This window comes from Lithobates pipiens, unplaced genomic scaffold, assembly GCF_037356315.1.
Source record: "Lithobates pipiens isolate NorthernLeopardFrog02 unplaced genomic scaffold, aLitPip1_a1.2 Scaffold_8, whole genome shotgun sequence".
NCBI lineage: Eukaryota > Metazoa > Chordata > Amphibia > Anura > Ranidae > Lithobates > Lithobates pipiens.
In genome coordinates this window covers 666,275,435-666,294,184 of record NW_027507903.1, presented here as the reverse complement: position 1 = coordinate 666,294,184, position 18,750 = coordinate 666,275,435, and the positions used below count along the sequence as shown (strand labels likewise).

The 18,750-nt window shown below is 46.4% G+C and overlaps 1 protein-coding gene across 1 annotated transcript in view; it reads left to right on the top strand.

Annotated features, from left to right (window-relative positions):
* Window positions 1-16,914, top strand: part of LOC143962510 (uncharacterized) — a 72,413-nt gene extending 55,499 nt beyond the window's left edge. The window contains 2 exon segments of the mRNA XM_077471786.1: window positions 15,123-16,762; window positions 16,764-16,914. Coding sequence (XP_077327912.1) covers window positions 15,123-16,762; window positions 16,764-16,914 — 1,791 coding nt within the window.
* The last annotated feature ends 1,836 nt before the right edge of the window (window positions 16,915-18,750 follow it).

Genomic DNA, 18,750 nt, shown 5'->3' with positions numbered 1-18,750 from the left:
TAACATCTCACTCCACAGAGACCTCCCGGGTCAAGCAAGTCCTGGCCTTCATTGCCCATTGCCACTCGGACTTGGCGTTATCCTTTAACACGATCCGGCTATACCTGGCCAGGGTACAACATTTTACGTCCCTCCAGGACCCTGCCGAACCCTCCTTGTTCACTTTTCACGCCATTCGGGCTGTCATGCGCGGCATCCAGAAACGCCAGCCTACGGCCTCCGCCAAACGCCTGCCTATCACAGGAGACGTTTTCAGAAACATGTCTGATATTCTGGCCACTGCACCTTTCGGACTCCACACTAGTATCATTATACAAGCAGCCATACACCTGGCCTTCTACGGCTTCTTACGGCCAGGCGAGTTTACCTCCAGTAGCCCCTCAGCTCGCATGCTATGCAAGCACCACCTGGTCAGGCACGGAGACCATTTCATCCTACATATAGCAGTATCCAAGACACAGCAGCTTGGCCCAGGTACGGACATACATTTTTATAAAACCAACAACCGCTGGTGCCCGGTCGCCATTCTCACCCGCTTGTTGACCCTTCTGGCCGATCAACCAGGAACTGGCCCGCTTCTGCCATTCCACGGTAAGCCACTGAACGCAGCCCAGTTCATGGAGCATGTCAGGATACTCCTGGGCATCCTTCACCTCAATCCGGCTCACTACTCCGGACATTCATTTCGTATCGGAGCGGCTTCAACTGCCTCCCGCCAAGGGGTCCCGGTCCACGTTATCAAAAGGTTGGGTAGATGGAAGTCCACCTGTTTTGCCCGTTACATACCCAATCCGCAAGTAGAGATGGCACAGGCCTTTGTCAAGCTCACCCAGTAACAAACTCGAATCAATAAAGGCATTCCCTACCTGTATGTTTTTGCCCCCTTATTTTGGTATACCCTACGTTAGGCCAGGGCACACTTTCAGGTCCGGTTCAAGTAAGCGAGTTTATGTTAACCTTGTTTGTCATCCTTATCCGTATCGGTCAGAGGGCTCTGGGCCATAAATGGAAAGGCCAGTATGGTGGCCTGGAATTATGGGTGGAGCCCGGTGGAGTATATAACCAGCCCGTTCGCCTAGCTCCCTCGTCGGTTCCGGTGCGCGATACCCACCCACCCATCCCCTGTCAGGGCATTTCTCAAGCATTATACTCCTCGGGTGAGTACTCATTTCACTCCATTTCATTTTCATTTCATTTATTACTCATTTCTCTATCTAGGGTATGCCCCCTTATTTTGGTATACCCTACGTTAGGCCAGGGCACACTTTCAGGTCCGGTTCAAGTAAGCGAGTTTATGTTAACCTTGTTTGTCATCCTTATCCGTATCGGTCAGAGGGCTCTGGGCCATAAATATATATATACTTTTGTGTAGGCTCCATCACACATTTTCCATAGGAATTTCTGTCACACAAAATCCGTTGTCGGAAATTCCGATCGTGTGGACACAATTCCAACGCACAAAGTTCCACGCATGCTCGGAATCAAGCAGAAGAGCAGCATTGGCTATTAAACTTAATTTTTCTCAGCTCGTCGTACGTGTTGTACATCACCGCATTCTTGATGTTTGGAATTTCTGACTAACTTTGTGTGACTGTGTATGCAAGACAAGTTTGAGCCAACATCCGTCAGAAAAAAACCATGGGATCTTGTTGTTGGAATGTCCGATCGTGTGTACAGGGCGTAATAAGAACATTCTCACAGATACCGTCAGTATAGCCGTATGCCAGGGTTCCCACAACATACAGGTATATACTTGTTTTATTCCTTGAATAGCTCTGACGAAATTCCGCTTATTCAAGGAATGAAACATGTAAACTATTAGCTTTTTATGCTGGGATAGGCACCCTCGTTTTTTTTCACCTACCTTAGCCAACACTTTTTTTCGGTGGGCTTGAGAAACCAAACTGGAACCTGATGAACTTGATGATATGTAAATCTTGAGATTAACAGCACAGGGGACCTCAATATGGACTTATATGAATAACTAACTACTGAGTACAGACACTGCGGCTATGGACTATACTATTTCATGGATCACCAACACCTTGATATACATTGACACCCCACTTTGGATGTGGAATCACAGATTGGAAATCATCATCTGGAGATCTGTGGCTATTGCATACAGACGGACAAATTGAATCTCATCCCACATTGGAGAGATCTCTGTGTGAGCAGCTATCAGTAAGTAACCCCAACAGCGCCCTATATAAATCTATCACTACAAATTGCCTACAGGATATACCTGCATGTTGTGGGAACCCTGGCATATGGCTATACTGACAGGATCTGTGAGACTGTTCTTATTAGTGTAATAGAGAATATAAATGTAGCGCTAAACTGTGATAATAAATTACAATATCGATCAAATCACTTCAACTGGTTGAGTGAAAAGGTATGTGAAAAACATAACAAAACAGTACATTGAATAAATACTAGTGAACCACAATAGTCCAAATAAACAGAAAATGCCCACAAGTGAAATGTCCTAAAATGGAGAACTTTCTCTTGGATCTCAAACTGAAGTGAGGGACATACAGAAATGGTGGATAAATCAAAGATATAGATGGATCAACAGTATATATCTTGAAAATATTCAAAATATGAAGATGGTTACTCTTACCGCACCAGAGGAACGCACATACCGTACAGCAGTGCGTCTAATGCGTTTAACGTACTGGATCCCCAGTGATGGAACGTTGCCAGGAATGATACCGGTGTCACGGCTGTAATTCCAATCCACTCACGGTTGGATGACCGTCCACAACGGGTGGTTCCAGGTAGGCGGCAAGAAGATCGATCCACACAATGGATAGCAGTGGAAGGAGGACCATCAATACATGAATATGAAGGGAAAAAAAGAAAGAAGGGAGCTCCACATGGCGCAGGTCAACCAAAATGGTTTAATAAGTATAAAATGTCATACAAAAAGTAATGAAAGAGATAAAATAAAGATCACAAAAACGTTATAGTCATAAAAGCAATATGGGGAGCCGTATTAGTGTAATATACCTGACTGGTTTGGGATTGGAGTGTCTAGTCATCCATCCAGCTCAATTCAGTGTCTGCTACTGTTTAATTATTCACATGCCGCTATCAAGATAATACAGCAGGATTGTGTGTATATCTGAGGACATATCATATCATCATGAGGAGAACCTTTTTTCTCGCCCTCTTTTTTTCCTTTTTTGGTTTATAAAAATCTTTTTTTTAATGTGGCCTCTTTCCCTGACTGACTGATTGACCTACTGTGGGAATGACGTGTATCTCAATGATTGGCCATCGTGTATTATTTCAGAAGTGGAATAGTGTGGACTATTTCTGTGGTGACAGAATCACACTGTCCCCTTCAGGAGTCATCCAGTTCAGATCTCGCCCTAGGTGGCTTGTCATATAGCTTTTGGGGAGTTGTTTGACCATCGGAGAATCATTCCCTGTACTAGGGACCCTCCTTTTGGTCTTTTATAGGGGATTAAGGGATATTGTTGTAGCGGATCACATTTGGGACCAAATGTCATATGCATGTAAATTTCGTTTTTGCCTCAGAACAGTAGGGGTTCTGAGGGTTAATTGTGTAGGTAGGCCTTAACACCAGTCTGGCAAGGCTGTGTTTGGAAGTTCTGCCTGGTCATGTGAACGGTGAGGTGCACATGACAGGTTATAACCAGGTCTGGTTGGATGTTTAGCTATCGGCCTTCTCTGAGCCAATCAGTGGGAGTGTCGGGGCCCGCTGAGGAGTCTGGGAAGGGGTACTTAAGGGGGTGTGGGTCACGTGTTCAGGGTTCCGGAGTTGTTCGTTAGACCCGTGTGGTCTGGTCTGGTTCCAGGACTGGGGTAGCCCCATGAGGGGTCCCGGTCACAGGGTGTTAGACACTCTGCAACATGTTCCTGTTAGTGGCCCCTGATAGACCTGCCTGGTCTGGGGTAGGGATCCGTCCGTTCCCGAGTCTCGGAACCGGCTGGTCCGAGGCGCAGTAACTAAGGGAGGATTCAAAGTGTCCGGGTGTGCTCTCGGTTTGTAGGGACACTGCAGCTCGTGGAAGTGACCGGGGGAGGACTCTTCGGAAGAGGGCCAGCAAGTGGCATCCTGAGAAGTGCCTGGTTACTGAGATGAGAAGGACATTGACAAATTCACACTTTTCCAGTACCATTGAGGAGATGGTAAACGTTCCAGGTACGGAGGAAAAAGGTTTCTATTCACCCATAGTTGATTGTTCAAGTTTGAGTCAATGTGCCGACTGTCATGATCTCTGGCTAGAGATCTGTTCAGCCTTGAAGTGACCAGCTGCGAGTGGCTACTCTCTGGGTGGAAATAGAGACTTTGCTATACCTGCAGTTCAAGGTGCCTGAGTTCTTCACCCGTGCCCTCTGTTCCCTAAGAGACTCTGTTAATTGAGAGTTTTTACTGCAAAATAAAACCTTTTAAAGAGGACTTCATCTGTGTCAGTGTTCAAGTCGTTGGGTATCAATCCTGGGAATCCCTAGAAGTGGAAGAGCAGGTGACATGAAAATCGCATGAAGAGACTGACCTCCAGGTCTTCTGATTTACGATCGTCGCAGGTATGCACGATTGTACGAACGCGCAGTCGCGTGCGTGCGTCCGTGTTGGCGCCAAACGGCCTATTTAAACTAGCCTCTGGCTAATGGTCTCTGCTGTCTGCTCTACAGCGTTATACCTGTGAGACCTGATCCGTATTGTTTGTTCCTGTTTGACCCGGCCTGCCTGTGACCCATCTGCTATCCGCCTGCACCCGACCCCGGCTTGTTGTGACGATTCTCCTGCCTGTTCCCTTGTACTTCGTTCCTGTCTGATATCCGATCCGGCTTGCTTTGACCATCCGTCTGCTAAAGGTGAACCTGCTTATACTGAACTGTGTCATCTGCTGCAAGTAACCTGCTTGTATTGAACTGTTCACCTGCTGTAAGTGCCTGCTCATATTGAACTGCTTATCTGCTGCAAGTACCTGCTTATCTGCTTCAAGCCACTTGTCATATTGCGCTGTTCATCTGCTTCAAGTCACCTGTCTTATTGAACTGTTCACCTGCTGCAAGTGCCTGCTCATATTGAACTGTTTATCTGCTGCAAGTATTTGTGTATATTGCACTGTTCATCTGCTACAAGTTGCCTACTTCCCTGCACTGCTTATCATCAAGTTACCTGCTCCATTGAACTGTGTTATCTGCTATAAACTACCTGCTGATCCATTCACTGTGATTACCTGCTCCACTGAACTTCACCTACCCATCCTACCCATCTGTTGATCCTGCCAGGCACCTGTACCCCTCCTTACTCCTGTGTTCCCTGTTACATTGCCAGGAAACCGGTAGTGGGAGTCGTAAGGGAGGCCTCTCTCCGCAATCCGGGCTTGCTACTAGAAGGTACGTGACAGTAGCAGACAGCCAATGTCTGAGCCCGAGCGGGGAGCCTCCACCATGGAAGAAATTTTTCAGCACCTGGCAGGACTTTCTGAGGCAGTTAAGGGCCTCCAGCAAGGCTACACCCGGCTGGAAGAACGGGTGATTGCTCTTTCCAACCCCTCCGGATCCTTGGGGGCCCCTCAACCATCAGTTTCTTCAGCTGAAGCAGGACCAGCACCTACAGTTGTGATGTTACCACCAGAACCTAAAGTTCCCACACCCGAGCGATTTTCTGGGAATCGCAGTGGCTTCAGGGCCTTCCGCAACTCCTGCGAATTATATTTTGCCCTCCAACCACGGACCTTTTCTCTAGAGGCTACCAAGGTGGGTTTTGTGGTATCTTTACTCTCGGGGGAGACCCCCAGACCTGGACCCACCGCCAATTAGAACAGAAGGATGCAGCGTTGGCTAATCTTACCACTTTTTTTTTGATGCAATGGCTCAAATATACGAAGATCCCCAACTTTCAGCGACTGCAGAAACCGCCTTGCGGACCCTCTAGCAGGGACGAAGGGCGGTGGAAGATTATGTGGCTGAGTTCAGGCGATGGGGCGCGGATACGAACTGGAATGATGCTGCCCTTCGTCATCAGTTCCGCATGGGACTCTCTGATTCTTTGAAAGATGAGCTTGCTAGAATCGGTGTTCCACAGACCTTAAACGCATTAATTGACTTACAGATCGATCGTTGTCTGAGAGAGAGGAGATCCGAGAGGGCCACAGGTTTCTTTCGCCCAACCTGGATGCTTCCAAAGGCCCCAAGCCATTTACATCCAGTACCTGCCGCCCGACCCCGGGCCACGTCTGACACACCTGAGCCTATGCAACTTGGGGTCTTGCGACCATCTCTTACCCCCGAAGAACGTCAATGTCGGCGGAATAACAATCTATGTCTCTATTGCGGGGAATCTGGACATTACGTCAGGAACTGTCCTATTAAGCTCCGTAAGTGTCCATCTATGCCTCCTGATCTCCCAGACTCTTTAATAAAGTTTTCGTCTCACCTTATCATTTCTGTCTCCTTCCAGTTCCCAGGAAAGACTTTACAGACGCCCGCCATTATTGATTCCGGGGCATGCAGCTGTTTTATGGATTCATCCTTTGCTGCCCAACATCAAATTTCTCTCCTACCTAAGACCCGTGGACTCTCTATCCATTTGGCCGATGGCTCCGCTATTAAATCTGGTCCTGTAACTCAAGAAACTGCACCTCTATCTACTGTTATCTCTGGTTTGCATCGAGAACTTCTCCGGATGGACATTATCTCCTCCCCACTTTTTTCTGTAATACTTGGGATGCCCTGGCTACAGGCCCACAATCCAACCATAAATTGGGCTACAGGAGAAATTACTTTTTCTTCACCCTATTGCCAGAAGTTCTGTGGTTCCTCCGGTTTCCTGAGACCAGCAACCTTATTATCTATTGACTCAGAGATCGATTTACATCAGGCCATTCCCAAAGTCTACCATGAATTCCTGGACGTATTCAGTAAACAAAAGGCAGAGGTGCTCCCGCCCGACCGAGCTTATGACTGCCCCATTGAGTTACTTCCTGGAGCCAAAATTCTGTTTGGAAGGGTTTTCCCCTTAACAGAGGTAGAGCAGGAGAAACTCAAAGAATACCTCGAAGAAAATTTAAAGAAGGAGTTCATTCGCCCATCTACGTCCCCAGCAGGTGCGGGTATTTTTTTTGTTGAGAAGAAGGACCACACTCTCCGACCCTGCGTAGACTACCGTGAATTAAACAACATCACTATAAAGAACCGGTACCCTCTTCCTCTATTTCCAGAGTTATTCCAAAGACTGGGCACTGCTACGGTTTTCACTAAACTCGATCTCCGCGGGGCTTACAACTTGATCCGTATCAAGGCCGGAGATGAGTGGAAGACCGCTTTCCGTACCCGATTCGGACACTTTGAGTATTTGGGGATGCCCTTCGGTTTGTGTAATGCCCCCGCTACCTTCCAATACTTTATCAATGATGTGCTCCGGGACTTTCTGGACTTATTCGCTGTCGTTTACTTAGATGATATTTTAATTTTTTCTTCCTCCCTTGAAGCCCATCGCAAGCACGTCAAAAGCGTGTTGGGTCAGCTCCGCCAACACGGACTATATGCAAAAGCAGACAAGTGTTTGTTTGAACAGGAAAGTATACCATTCTTGGGGCTGATCATTTCTAGTAAGGGTATAAAAATGGACCCCCAGAAGATCGCTGCGATTTTGGACTGGCCAACTCCTGTAGACAGGAAAGGAATCCAACGTTTTATTGGATTCGCCAACTTCTATCGCAAATTTATTAAGGGGTTCTCGGCTATTGTCGCACCCATCACACAACTAACCAGACAAGGAACCCGTTTTCATTTGACTTCTGAAGCTCAAGAAGCATTCGAGACTCTCAAGGGACTTTTCACCTCCGCTCCTATTTTAAGACATCCAGATTCCTCCCTGCCATTTGTTTTAGAAGTGGATGCATCCGAAATCGCCGTAGGAGTTATATTATCCCAAAGACAAGGAACCAAGGCCCTGCTCCATCCTGTGGCTTTCTTTTCGCGTAAACTATCAGCAGCCGAGAAAAATTACGATGTTGGAGACCGGGAGCTATTGGCAATTAAATCTGCATTAGAGGAATGGCGCTACTTGTTGGAAGGAGCTTCTCATCCAATTTTAATATTTACCGATCACAAAAACCTGGAGTACTTAAGATCTGCAAAAAGACTAAAACCAAGACAAGCCAGGTGGGCACTCTTTTTCTCCCGGTTCTCTTTTCATGTGACGTATCGCCCAGAGTCTAAGAATATAAAACCAGATGCCTTGTCACGGATGTTCCACAAGTCCCAGGAAAATTCTCCTCCAGATACCATTCTCGCTCCTGGGAATTTCCTTCTGCTTCAGGAAGATCTTCTCTCCCGGCTTAGACAAGCCTCCATGGGACAAAGACCTTTTTCAGAACCAGAACTACAAACCAGAGGTGGGTTACTGTGGTATAAAGACAAGATCTACATCCCCGAAACTCTGCGGGTATCTATCCTTGAGCTGTGTCACGACCACGCACTCGCCGGACATTTTGGTATCACTAGAACTATTGATTTGGTACAGCGTACTTTTTGGTGGCCTCAGTTATGGGAGGATTGCAAGAAATACATGAACACCTGCACTACGTGCATTAGAAGTAAGAACTGTAAAACTAAGGCCTGGGGCCTCCTTAAACCATTGTCTGTTCCGGACAGGCCATGGAAAATGCTGTCTCTAGACTTCATTGTTAAATTGCCTCCGGCAGGCGATCATACCACTATCTTTGTGGTGGTTGATCGTCTGTCAAAGATGGCACATTTTATTCCCATGAAGGGTACCCCCTCAGCCTCTGAAACTGCACAAGTGTTCATCAAGGAAATCATTAGGCTCCATGGGGTACCAGCCAATATAGTGTTGGATCGAGGGGTACAGTTCACCTCTCGATTCTGGAAGTCCCTCTGCAAGGCCTTGAATATTCAACTGTCTTTCTCATTCGCCTATCATCCTCAGTCCAATGGGTAGACTGAGAGGACGAACCAAACTCTCGAACAATATTTACGCTGTTTTTCCTCTTTTGCACAAGATGATTGGATCTCCCTGCTTCCAGTAGCTGAGTTTGCGTATAATAATTCTCTCCATTCCGCCACCAGACACCCTTTTTTGCCAATTATGGCTTCCACCCTTCGTTTCTACCCAACTCCCTTCCTGAATGCTCAGTACCAGCAGTCCAGCATAAGATGAACTTTTTCTCAACCAACAACAAACTTCTGCAAGAAACAATGACTAGAACTCAAGAGCACAACAAAGCAACCTTTGACAAGAAGAGACGAGGGGAGTTAGTACTGGTACCTGGTGATTTGGTGTGGCTATCCACGGTAAACTTAAAAATGGCGTGCCCTTCAAGGAAACTAGGTCCCAAGTTTTTAGGACCTTTCGCAGTCAAAAGGAAAATTAACGAAGTTGCTTTCGAACTAGAACTTCCAGACTCACTAAGGGTCCATCCGGTATTCCATGTGTCCTTATTGAAACCTTTCACTCCCAATCCATTTCCTAACCGAAAGACCGCCCCTCCTGATCCGATCCTGGTTGATGGTGAAGAAGAATTTGAAATAGAAGCCATCCTAAATTTCAGAAGAAGAGGAAACCAGAACCAGTTTTTAATCAAATGGAAAGGTTATGGTCCCGAAGAGAACTCCTGGGAGCCTGAGGACAACATTCATGCAAAAAACTTAATTCAATCTTTTAAAAGGGCCCATCCGGAAAAATTTACCCGAAAGGGCATCCGGAGGCTGTCCCTTGGGAGGGGGCAATGTCATGAAAATCGCAGGAAGAGACTGACCTCCAGGTCTTCTGATTTATGATCGTCACAGGTACGCACGATCGTACGAACGCGTACGCGTTCGTACGCAGGTGCGCGTGCGCGGTCGCGTGCGCGGTCGCGTGCGTGCGTCTGTGTTGGCGCCAAACGGCCTATTTAAACTAGCCTCTGGCTAATGGTCTCTGCTGTCTGCTCTACAGCGTTATACCTGTGAGACCTGATCCGTATTGTTTGTTCCTGTTCGACCCGGCCTGCCTGTGACCCATCTGTATCCGCCTGCACCCGACCCCGGCTTGTTGTGATGATTCTCCTGCCTGTTCCCTTGTACTTCGTTCCTGTCTGATATCCGATCCGGCTTGCTTTGACCATCCGTCTGCTAAAGGTGAACCTGCTTATACTGAACTGTGTCATCTGCTGCAAGTAACCTGCTTGTATTGAACTGTTCACCTGCTGTAAGTGCCTGCTCATATTGAACTGCTTATCTGCTGCAAGTACCTGCTTATCTGCTTCAAGCCACTTGTCATATTGCGCTGTTCATCTGCTTCAAGTCACCTGTCTTATTGAACTGTTCACCTGCTGCAAGTGCCTGCTCATATTGAACTGTTTATCTGCTGCAAGTACTTGTGTATATTGTACTGTTCATCTGCTACAAGTTGCCTACTTCCCAGCACTGCTTATCATCAAGTTACCTGCTCCATTGAACTGTGTTATCTGCTATAAACTACCTGCTGATCCATTCACTGTGATTACCTGCTCCACTGAACTTCACCTACCCATCCTACCCATCTGTTGATCCTGCCAGGCACCTGTACCCCTCCTTACTCCTGTGTTCCCTGTTACATTGCCAGGAAACCGGTAGTGGGAGTCGTAAGGGAGGCCTCTCTCCGCAATCTGGGCTCGCTACTAGAAGGTACGTGACAGCAGGCCAAGAGAAGGTAACTGGTAAGCCCATAACGTCAAGGCCGCCCTGCAACGGGTTATGGCGGCTACATTGTTATTGGTGCCTTTTGTATCTTGCTCTTTTATAGCGAATAAAATATATGTAGTTTAACTTTTTAGGGTGTGTGTTTACATCATTTTTATTTATTATTTTTACTGCCCCCGCCCGGTGCCTGCGGCGGTCGGTATTCGTTCGCGAGCGATCCGGGATGAGGGGGCGGCCATTCATTCATGGCCACCCCCTCGCGATCGCTGCCGATGAATAGAAATCCTTCGTGACATCACTTCCTCTCCTGTAATGTAAACACAGGAGAGGAAGTGATGTAATCTCTCCTCCGTGTCGGTATTTTTCGTTCCGACACCGAGGAGAGAGGATCGGTGAGTTGCACCAACACGACACTTCACAGTAGAACATGCCAGGCACACTCACACCCCCCCGATCACCCCCCCAATTACCCCTGCCCCCCAGTCACAGTGACACCAATGTCATTTTTTTTTTTTTGCATTGGTGTCATTTGTGACTGTAATAACTGTTAGGGCAGTTAGGGTTAGCCCCCTTTAGTTCTAATGTACCCCCCTAACCCCCCAATAAAGGTTTAACCCCGTGATCACCCCCCGTTGCCAGTGTCACTAAGGCTGGGTTCACATTGCAGCGGTTTATGAGAACGAATGTGATTCGCACCGCACTGCAGTGCAAATCAAATCCGATCTCTGTGCGATTCGAGTTCAGCCATACAGATAGTATGGCTGAATTCGTGTCGCACCCGCCGCACCCGCCGCAAACTCGCACGGGACCCTTTTTTGGTCCGCAGCAGAATCGGATCGCATGGGTGTTCACACCATGCGATCTGAGTTTGCAGATCGCACTGCGATATGCGAACTGATCTGGGGGTGTCATTAACATTTCACTGACACTCCCAGCAGTTCGCATAGGGCAGTGTGAACTGCCGCCGGGAGGCATGTGATGCAGGGATTCGTGGCGTTCCTGCATCGCTCCAGTGTGAACCCAGCCTAATAAGCGATCGTTTTTCTGATCGCTGTATTAGTGTCACAGGTGACGCTAGTTAGGCAGGTAGGTATTTAGGTTCGCCGCAGCTTTTTATAGCGCCAGGAACCCCCATATACTACCACATAAAGCCCCCTGATTGCCCCCTAGTTAACCCTTTCACCAGTGATCACCATATAACTGTTACAGGTGACGCTGGTTGGTTAGTTATTTTTTTATAGTTTCAGGGCACCCGCAATTTATTACCTAGTCTCACTAGTGTACCCCTAAATTTAGGGGTGTCTACTTTCCAAAATGGGGTCATTTGGGGGGGGTTTGTGCCATCTTGGCATTTTATGGCCTTCAAAACTGTAACGCCCTTAGAAAGCCTGAAGGCGGTGCTTGGTTTTCGGGGCCCTGTACGCGGCTAGGCTCCCAAAAAGTCCCACATATGTGGTATCCCCGTACTCAGGAGAAGCAGCAGAATTTATTTTGGGGTGTCATTTCACATATGCCCATGGCATGCGTGAGCAATATATCATTTAGTGACAACTTTGTGAAAAAAAAAAAGTTTGTAATTTTCCCGAAACTTGTGGCAAAATATAAAATATTCCATGGACTCAACATGCCTCTCAGCAAATAGCTTGGGGTGTCTACTTTCTAAAATGGGGTCATTTGTGGGGGTTTTGTGCCATCTTGGCATTTTATGGCCTTCAAAACTGTAATAGGTAGTGAGAAGTGAAATCAAAAATTTACGCCCTTAGAAATCCTGAAGGCGGTGCTTGGTTTTCGGGGCCCCGTACGCGGCTAGGCTCCCAAAAAGTCCCACATATGTGGTATCCCCGTACTCAGGAGAAGCAGCAGAATTTATTTTGGGGTGTCATTTCACATATGCCCATAGCATGTGTGAGCAATATATCATTTAGTGACAACTTTGTGTAAAAAAAAATAAAAAAATTTTTTTTGTCATTATTCAATCGCTTGAGGCAAAAAAATAAAATATTCAATGGGCTCAACATGCCACTTATCAATTTCCTTAGGGTGTCTACTTTCCAAAATGGGGTCATTTGGGGGGGGGTTTGTACTGCCCTGCCATTTTAGCACCTCAAGAAATGAGATAGGCAGTCGTAAACTAAAAGCTGCGTAAATTCCAGAAAACGTACCTTAGTTTGTAGATGTGACAACTTTTGCGCAAACCAATAAATATACAATTATTGACTTTTTTTTTACCAAAGACATGTGGCTGAATACATTTTGGCCTAAATGTATGACTAAAATTGAGTTTATTGGATTTTTCTAATAACAAAAAGTAGAAAATATCATTTTTTTTCAAAATTTGCGGTCTTTTTACGTTTATATCGCAAAAAATAAAAATCGCAGAGGCAATCAAATACCATCAAAAGAAAGCTCTATTTGTGGGAAGAAAAGGACGCAGATTTTGTTTGGGTACAACATTGCATGACCGCGCAATTACCAGTTAAAGCAGCGCAGTGCCAAATTGTAAAAAGACCTCTGGTCATTTACCAGCAAAATGGTCCGGTCTGAAAGTGGTTAAGAGGGAAGTTTCAGGAATTTTTTTTTAATTTTAATTAAAGATCTGTGAAGCAAAATAATGGTCAGTGCCCATCAATGAAGCCTAATCAGTGCCCATCTGCAGACCCACCATTGCCATGAACGCAGCACGATAGCCAGGAACGCACTCACCACAGCCAGGAATGCCCCCACCATTGCCAGGAATGCCCCCACCATTGCCAGGAATGCACTCACCATAGCCAGGAATGCACTACCATAGCCAGGAATGCCCCCACCATAGCAAGGAATGCACCACCATAGCCAGGAATGCCCCCACCATAGCTAGGAATGCCCCTACCATAGCTAGGAATGCCCCTACCATAGCCAGGAATGCACCATCATAGCCAGGAATGCACAACCATAGCCAGTAATGCCTCACCATTGCCAGGAACGCAGCACCATTGTCAGGAATGCAGCACCATTGTCAGGAACACAGCACCATTGTCGGCGATTGTCCCGCCTCTTCCCTGTCCCTTCCGAAGCATACACATCTTTTGTGGCCCCAGCGCTGGGAGATCGTCGGGGACCACAAAAGATATGTATGTCCAAATAACCAGGCGGGCCATTCAAAACCGGGCCGCGGGCCAGACTTTGGACATGCCTGTTTAAGGGGTGGCTCACATTGCTTCTACTTTCATTCACCTGTGTCACAACGGGATCTCAATTTGGTCATGTTGGCTCTACAGAAGCCTCTCCTTGAGCTCATTCAGGATATTCCCTTGGCTGACCTTACTTATAAGGTGGGATTTATCAGTGTATTATGTCAATGAGACAGATTTCAGAATTATCAATCTTATCCAGTAAGGAACCTTTCCTTGTTCTTCACAAAGAAATGGTGGTCTTTAGTCCCTGGGCCTTCTTTCTTCCAAAGGCAGTAAAGTGTTCAGCCCCATCCAGCTGCTGTGTATGTCAGCCTTTAGCCAGGCTGCAGGAAGCAGGCCTAGATGCTGCACCTGTGGCTCCTGGGGACACTAATATCCCAGAATTGGACACACTTGGACTAAACGTCTAGTGTACAAGGGGCCTTAGGCTTTATGTACAAGGGATGTTTTTAACCTCTCCTGAACGATTTCACTTGACAGATAGTAACCTACTTTTAAAACATCTGTTTTGCCACGTTTATATGCCACGTATAGTGGCGTTTTCCTGTGTTTGTGTTTAGAATCGCTTAAAAAAAATAGCCAAAAATGAAAAACGCCTCTAAACTAAACGTGGCTAAATGCAAGTTACCGTGTTTAGAAGCACCTGAAATGCCTGTAAACTCAGCTTCTGAATGTATCCAAAAAATGCCTCTAATCTCCACTTCCTAGAAAGGACTATAAACGACCCCGTGTACATGGACAGATAAGATAACATAGAGGAGAGTTCAGGGGCAGTTGAAAAAAACTGCCAACTGCTAAAGGTCTGTCTACCAGCAGCCGTGTAAATGAGGCCTGAGGCTTAATGTACACGGGACATATTTACAACCTCTCCTGAACGATTTAACTTGACAGATAGTAATCCACATTTAAAATGTCAGTTTTGCCACGTTTAAAAAAAAAATTTTTTTTTCAAAATAGCCAAAAATGAAAAATGCCGGTAAACGAAATGCGGCTAAACGTGAGTTACAGCGTTTAGCCATGCTTTGTGTCTGAAACATCAGAAACTTCGGCGTCTGAACTCATTTTTTCGCCTTCACAGAAAAGCCTATAAATGTAACTGCCTAAAAATGACATTAAACAAACCTGTGTACATGGACACATAAGATAACATTGGATGAGTTCAGGGGCAGTTTAAAATCTCTCAAAGTTGGGAGGTTTGATTATCTTTACTACTGTGGGAAAAAACTTCCTTTTCTGTACTTTAATAATACTGATCTGGATCAGCCTCGCCCTGTGTAGGAGGAAGTGACCCTCCCAACTGCATTCTTCTCCGGTGTCCGAGATTTTCACTGTCATTTCTCTCGTCTGCTGTCAGCGATGGCGTCTGCTAACCTGAGAGCTGAGTTGGAATGTTCCGTCTGTCTGAACATTTATACAGATCCTGTAAACCTGAGATGTGGACACAACTTCTGCCGGGTCTGTATTGATCGTGTGCTGGATACACAGGGGGGGTCTGGAGGATATTCCTGTCCTGAATGCCGAGAGAAGTTTCCGGCTCGGCCTGCACTGCACAGGAACATAACACTGCGTAACATAGTGGGGAATTTCCTGTCTGCTCAGCCACATCAGGAGGAGTCCGGGGTCTTCTGTACTCACTGTGTGGACTCTCCTGTACCTGCTGTTAGATCCTGTCTGCACTGTGAGGTTTCTCTGTGTGATAAACACCTGAGAGTCCACAAAAAGTCCCCAGAACACGTCTTATGTGACCCCACCTTGTCCATGGAGAGCAGGAAATGCTCCGTCCATAAGAAGATCCTGGAGTATTACTGTACTGAGGATGAGACCTGTATCTGTGTGTCTTGTTCTATGATTGGAGGACATAAAGGACATGAGATGGAGTCACTGGATGAGGCTTCTGAGAAGAAGAAGGAGACACTGATGAATGTTCTGCAGAAACTTCTGACAAAGAGAGAGGAGACGGAGGAAAGAGTCCAGAGTCTGCAGGAACACAGGAGGAAAGTAGAAGAAGAAGCCGCTGGTGACACCGAGAGAGTCACTGCCCTGTTTAGAGATCTCAGGAGACGTCTGGAAGACCTGGAGAAGAGAGTCCTGAGGGAAATCTCCGGGAGGGCAGAGCGGATCTCCATCTCCATCCGGGATCTGGAAATAAAAAAGGAGGAGCTGTCCAGGAAGTTGCGTCACATTGATGAGCTGTGTAACGTGACGGATCCACTGACTGTCTTACAGGAATCAGACACAAGTGACTTGTGTGATACTGAGGATGGAGATAATGAGGACAGAGAGAGACATGAGGAGCTCCTCCATGATGGAGGGAGTCTGGATGTGGATGGGATATCACACACATTACACACATTATCTGATATAATAACAGAGGTAAATGTATCCTCCTATATACAGGGAGCTGCAGACATATTACTGGATGTAAATACAGCTCATAATAATCTCCATATATCAGATGACAGGAAAACTGTATCCTGGTCAGATAGAAAACAGAATCGTCCAGAAACACCAGAGAGATTTCAGGATTATACTCAGGTGTTGAGCAGTCGGAGTTTCTCCTCAGGGAGACATTATTGGGAAGTGGATGTCGGGGGATCAGATTGCTGGAAAGTCGGGATGTGTTACCCCAGTATAGACAGGAGAGGAGGCCAGTCAGAGATTGGATATAATAAGAAGTCCTGGGGTTTGTACAGGGATGGTGATCAGTATTTGGTGAGACATGACAGTAAACGGATCTCGTTACCCTCCAATATCTCCAGTAACAGAGTCAGGATATATCTGGATTATGATGTCGGACGGATCTCCTTTTATGATCTGTGTGACCCGATCCGACATCTCCACACCTTCACCACCACCTTCACTGAGCCCCTCCATGCTGGGATATATGTAGGGAGAGGTTCTATAAAGATCTATGGGAGGAATAGGGAATAATAGTAATAGTCACAACTCTGCCCAGAGACTAATGATGTCACAAGGATGGGTAGTGGAATTGGTAGAATTTTCAGCCAATAGGCTAAAGCAGTGGGTGGGACTTCAGTCAGTGCCCTGCAGGTTTTTCTTCTATTTGTGATTTCTCCCTCTGTCACTCCCTGTGATTGGGTAGGAGATCTCTCCAGTTACTGGAGTAACAGTGAATGACATGTTCTTATTTGTCAGTAAAGAGAGGTGTGGCCTATCTATATAATTATCTATCTATCTATCTATCTATCTATCTATCTATCTATCTATCTATCTATCTATCTATCTCATGACAATTACTTTCTTTGTAATCATTAAACAGAAAGTTATCCCAGTGTGTGACATCACCAATCTCCTCATCTGGCCCCTCCCACTACTCTCTGCCCCTCCCCCACATGCAGTCGCTCTGTGCGGGGTGCAGTGCGGTCGCTGTGATTGGATAGGATGGGGTCACCTCTACTCTCTTTCCTCCTCCTATTCCATACAATCTATACTAAATAGAGATGAAAAGAAATGTAACAATCTCAGAGGAAATATATGAAGAAGGGATCTAGAGATTTACTGCTAAGACAATAAAATGTGATGTATCATTAAAGTGTATGTCCACCCATAATGTTTTCTTTTCTTGGTTTTGGATGGAGGGGGAGAATTAGAACCCCTGTCCGGTTTTTACTGCTATCCAGGTCTCCATTTTACCAAGCAGGAAGTGAGGGGCGCTCTCCACAATTATAATAAAATCTGACTGGGGCTCTAGGCCTTCCCCTATTCTACTAAAAATGTATGTCTGGGTCCCCTTTGCTGGTTTCCTCTCACTTCCTGCCCGGTACAATGTTGTCAGCAGGACAGGAAGTGAGGGGAATCCCCAGATAGCAGTAAAAACACAACAGGGGTTCTAATCCTCCCTCACTCTATCCAATACTATAAAGAAAAGTTCTTAGCTTGGCATAGACTTTAATAGAATATATCAGTAATATAATAGTGTGGGTGTCACTGTTATCAGCACTGAGATGTATATTGCTGTGCAGCATGTTCTCCGGTCTCACCCTCATCTTCCCCACCAGAGAGGACAATACCTTACAGAGACACGGCACACATCAGGCTGGTAATATGTAGAATATACGGGAAGACAGAGAGGGTGAGACCGGAGAACACGCTCAGGGCTGCTGTTAGAGATCATGGGGCCCCGTACATTACCTGACAGGGACCCCCAGCCTGGATGGGTGTGTGGGGTCAGGTGTATGGCTCTGAACACGGCTTCAGCCGCATTAACAAATTCATGCGACCAGACTATCTGTGGGAATGAACCCTTAATTATGTTTTTTTTTACAATTTATTTTTGTTTTATTATTTACATTTTTTAACAGCCCTGTGTGTGGAGGGCTTTTGTGGAATATCAGGGGTCCATACAGACTTCTGATGATACACTCTTTAGGCAGAAGAAGAGATTGAGGACAGAAATCCCCACTTCTTTCTCTGGAGCTGAAGCTTGCCGGGAATGAATGAACAGGAAGTGTTCTGTACAGAGGCTTACTGTTCATTCACCAACCGAAGCATAGTAAGCACAGTTTATCATGCTTCAGTTTTGAATAAACACAGAAGTGATCATTATCAATCACTCACTGTGTTCACTGAGAAAAAGAAGGGGCCGATAAATATGACATATTTACTGGTCCCCCTGTGTGCCCACAGCAGCTGACAGCTAGTGCTAGGTTGAGGAGGAGAAGCTGGCAGAGCTGTGGGGAGAAGAGGGCCACCATGGGATTAGAGCTGTGTGGAATGGAGATTGGGGACAGGAGGGGGTTGATCAGAGCAGTGGGAGGCCAATCTCTGAAACCGATCCCCCTGTGGCTCCCCCTGCAGCAGCTGGTGGGAAGGAGAGAAGGAGAAGTGATCTGCACTGTGGGGGAGATGGTGGGGCTCTGAGCTGTGATCAGCAGCTTTTTGAACT